The sequence below is a fragment of the Malurus melanocephalus genome, unplaced genomic scaffold (assembly GCF_030028575.1).
Source record: "Malurus melanocephalus ecotype Western Australia unplaced genomic scaffold, MMel_1.1 scaffold_591, whole genome shotgun sequence".
In the NCBI taxonomy this organism is placed as follows: domain Eukaryota; kingdom Metazoa; phylum Chordata; class Aves; order Passeriformes; family Maluridae; genus Malurus; species Malurus melanocephalus.
Genome location: NW_026623823.1, coordinates 326,682 through 330,348, shown reverse-complemented (window position 1 = coordinate 330,348; position 3,667 = coordinate 326,682). Strand labels below are relative to the sequence as shown.

The following is a 3,667-nucleotide window of genomic DNA, read 5'->3' as shown; positions in this document are numbered from 1 at the left end:
CTTATTATAAACTGGTAGATCATGTAAGACCCTTCCTAGAGCTTCCTTAAAGCACCTTCCAGTACATAAGGAGGCTCCAAGGGAGCTGGAGAGRGAYTTTGGACAAGAACATGGAGTGAGAGGACAAGAGGGGATGGCTTCACACTGAGACCACTGGGTTATTTTGGATATTGGGAAGAAATTTCCTGTGAGGGTGCTGAGGTGCTGGTAAAAACTGTCCAGAGATGCTATGTCTGTCCCATCCTTCCAAGTGTGCAAGGACAGGTTGGATGGATCTTGGAGCAATCGGGGACAGTGGAAGGTGTCCCTACCCATGGCAGGGGTGGCACTGGATGGGCTTTAAGGTCCATGGTTCTGTGTGTTGATCTCAGACATTACTGAGCAGCCTGGATAGTAAAGTTGTTTGTGTTCCTGTCTAGATTTGTTTTCATGTCAGGCTCAGAACCAGTTCACAAGCTCCTCGTTCCTGTAGAGCCTTTCTCCTGCATGTTGCTCTCAGAAATTTTTACTTGAACTGTTTAAAGATAAAATTGTCTGGTTCTGTTCTTTTTTCAGATTCCTTGGGCTTCTGTCAGTTGTTTTTAGAGTGTCCAGTGGAATGCTGCCTGCAGAGGAATCGCCTCAGAAGTGATCCTGTGCCTGAGCAGACAATACATTTAATGGCAAGGAAAATAGAAATGCCAGATCTCAGGAAAAACGCCTGGGAGCAGCACAGTCTCATTCTGAGTAGTTCTGATTGCATCTCAGAGGACAAGTATGTTACTGAATTGATCCTGGAGTTGTACCTAAGTGCTATTTTCAGTGGTAGAAGCTTCTTACTGTATTGACACAGTGTGTAAAAATATTCCCAGTGGTGATTTTTGGAAGCCAGGCAGTTGCACACAAGCCAGGCTCACTGGGAACTCACAGCCACCATCCTTTGCAGAGTTAACCTCAAAACTCACTGCATTCCTACCCTGCCATTGAAAATCTGTGTAAATTGTCTGAAACACTAAGGCTGGAAATAATCTTAGTTGTAATTGTTTTTCATCTCAGATTGTTTCACTGATTGCCTCAAAAATTTAACTGAAAACTTGCTGTTTTCTTTCTGTGGCATCATCTGAAAAGAAAAAGCTCAGTCTATGTGTTTGATTGCTGTGATTTACTCTGTTGTTTGTTTCTTAGTGAGCAGATCATGAACTTGCTGGTCACTGCTTTGGAAAATCCAGAGAGGCCAAACGAGGAGGACACAGAGCAAAAGGTAGCACTGCTGGGCYTCAGGGCACAGCTTTGGGTGCTGACTAAGGGTGTTGCTAATGTGTTGTTTTCAAAATTCAAATAAATTTCAAGTGTTTGCTTGTTTTCTTCCTTCCTGGTGGCCCTGGCCAGGAGGCAGCTCGAGCCATCTGTGCAGCCAGTGCTGTCCATCAGGCTGACCAGGCATGCAGGAGAGTCATCTCTCAGGCAATGCAGGATGCCAAAGGTAACTCCTCTACCTCTCCTACCTGTCCTAGGTGCTAACTGGCAATGGAAAACTGCCTCTGGAATTCCCTTGGGGTAAACTGTTCAGGAATCCTATCCCAGCAGGTRTATCTGAGGCAATCACCTTCACAACTGTGATCAGAGTTACTTGTGGAAGTTTGTAGATTTGAAAACCAGTATGTTTATTAATGGTATTAAATACAGCTTTAATAAAATCTTTTAGTACAGAGCAGCATTTTAGAGATTTAATGCTGTTTTGGGCCACATGTCAATAAGGTGATGGGCTTTGCAGTCTGCACTGGTTTGCTCCTAAGATTTATATGAGGAACAACTCAGTGTCCTTAACTGAGAAGTTCAGGCTTCTCTCTATGAGCAGGGACAGGATCCAGGGAATGGCTGGAGCTGTGTCATGGGGGTTTAGGGTGGATCTCAGGAAAAGGTTCTTCTGTCCCCAGAGGGTGCTGGCACTGCCCACGCTCCCCAGGGAATGGTCCCAGAGCTCCAGGAGAGCATTTGGACAGCACTGCCAGGGATGCTCAGGGGGGATTGCTGGGCTGTGTGTGTGCAGGGACAGGAGCTGGACTGGGTGATCCTTGTGGGTCCCTTCCAGCTCAGGATATTCTGTTGTTTTGTCTCTAAGCAGGAAGCTAAAAGTTTGGCTTTAATTTTCTTTTAGGTAAAAACGTTCTCCCAAGTGAGATGAAGAGCCTGGCAGAAGAACTCAACAAATTGAAAGCAGAATTTCTGGACGACTTGAGRCAAGGAAAGACACTGAAATATTCTGACCCTGCTACAAGTGTAATTTCTTCATTCCAATATGAGGCAACCAATGTAGTAAATAAATAYATTTTTAAATAATGATATGGAGAATGTTGAGTGTTTAGGAGTTGAGTATTTCAAATGCAGTACTTGGAGCATGGCTGCTGAGTGATCTGAGGTAAAACTCTTCCTTGGCGCCTCTGTGCCTCCTCTTCCCATGATATGGAAGAGGAACAGTCAAATCAGATCTAATCAAACTGTTCTTGGCTGTGGAGATCAAGCCAAGAGCAAACCATCCTTGGAAATTCCATAGAATCAGAAAGAGTTAACCCGGGAGGAGCATTTGGAAAATCACCAGCTCCACCTATGGAAGGATATGCAATTAAGAATTGATGTGAGACCTAATTAGAAAGTGTTATTTTATTCATATCTTACAAAAGCAAAGCTTCACAACATGAACTACACGAGATAGAGTTATTTCAGAATTAACCTTGTCATCTCAAAAACGTTCACTAACATTAAAATTTATTTTACAAGTCTAACAGGTTTCATTTTTGCATAAAATCTGCTCTTTACACTGAAATACATATTATTAACAAAGTAGGTACTTAGAAGCACACACATGAAAGATTGCTCAATGAAAAATGCTTCAGCAGGGGAGATTTCCTGCAGCAGAACATCCATTTGCTGTAGATTTTCAAAGAAGCTTARAATTAGTAGAAAACTTGCCAGTGAAGACTTCTAAATTACATTCCCTTCGTCAAATAAAAAACCAAAAAGCAAACCCACCCAAACATTCTGTAACAAAACAAACACTAACAGATTATTTGGCTGGAAAACACTGCTGGAAAGTGTCTCCCAGCACTGAGTTTTATATTAAAATGTCAATCAACATTTTATGTCTTAAATCCTCTTCATCTAATCATGTGTCTGTGAAAAAACAACTGGTTTTGCCTATTGTCTGCTTCGCAGTTGAAATATTAAGTGAGATAATGATGTTCAAATATTTGCATGTTCATTGGAATATTCAGTCTCAAATAATGTGTATTAAGAGTGCTATAAATAGTGCATGTTAAAAATGTCCACAAAACCATAAAATAAGCTATGACTATTAAAACAAACCCCCCACAAAGTTTATGTTTTGGAACTACAGAACTTAACAGAACCAAGCTATGGAAAAATTCCATCTCCTTCCCAGACTTCCATTATTAACAGGTAAAAAGCTRATCACCCACCACCTTATAAAATAAGGATTTGGGGTTTTTTTTTTACAAAAAAAGAAAAAACAGTTAAGTGCAGTGTAGCACATGGAGGACTAAATATGAAAAGTTCCTCTAAGGACTCAATCCCAGAATCCTGGACAAGTCTCCCTCACTGATTCTGGATAAGGCCTGCTTGTGCAAGGGATCCTACTCCAAAACAATTTGCCAGTCCAAACTCTCTTTAA

At 41.5% G+C, this 3,667-nt stretch overlaps 1 protein-coding gene across 1 annotated transcript in view; it reads left to right on the top strand.

Moving 5' to 3' along the window:
• PSTK (phosphoseryl-tRNA kinase) overlaps positions 1-3,118 on the top strand; it is a 10,253-nt gene extending 7,135 nt beyond the window's left edge. Inside the window, exons 5-8 of the mRNA XM_057382878.1 lie at positions 420-754; positions 1,165-1,240; positions 1,369-1,462; positions 2,138-3,118. Coding sequence (XP_057238861.1) covers positions 420-754; positions 1,165-1,240; positions 1,369-1,462; positions 2,138-2,319 — 687 coding nt within the window. The 3' untranslated portion in view covers positions 2,320-3,118. The remainder of the gene's footprint in view (positions 1-419; positions 755-1,164; positions 1,241-1,368; positions 1,463-2,137) is intronic.
• The last annotated feature ends 549 nt before the right edge of the window (positions 3,119-3,667 follow it).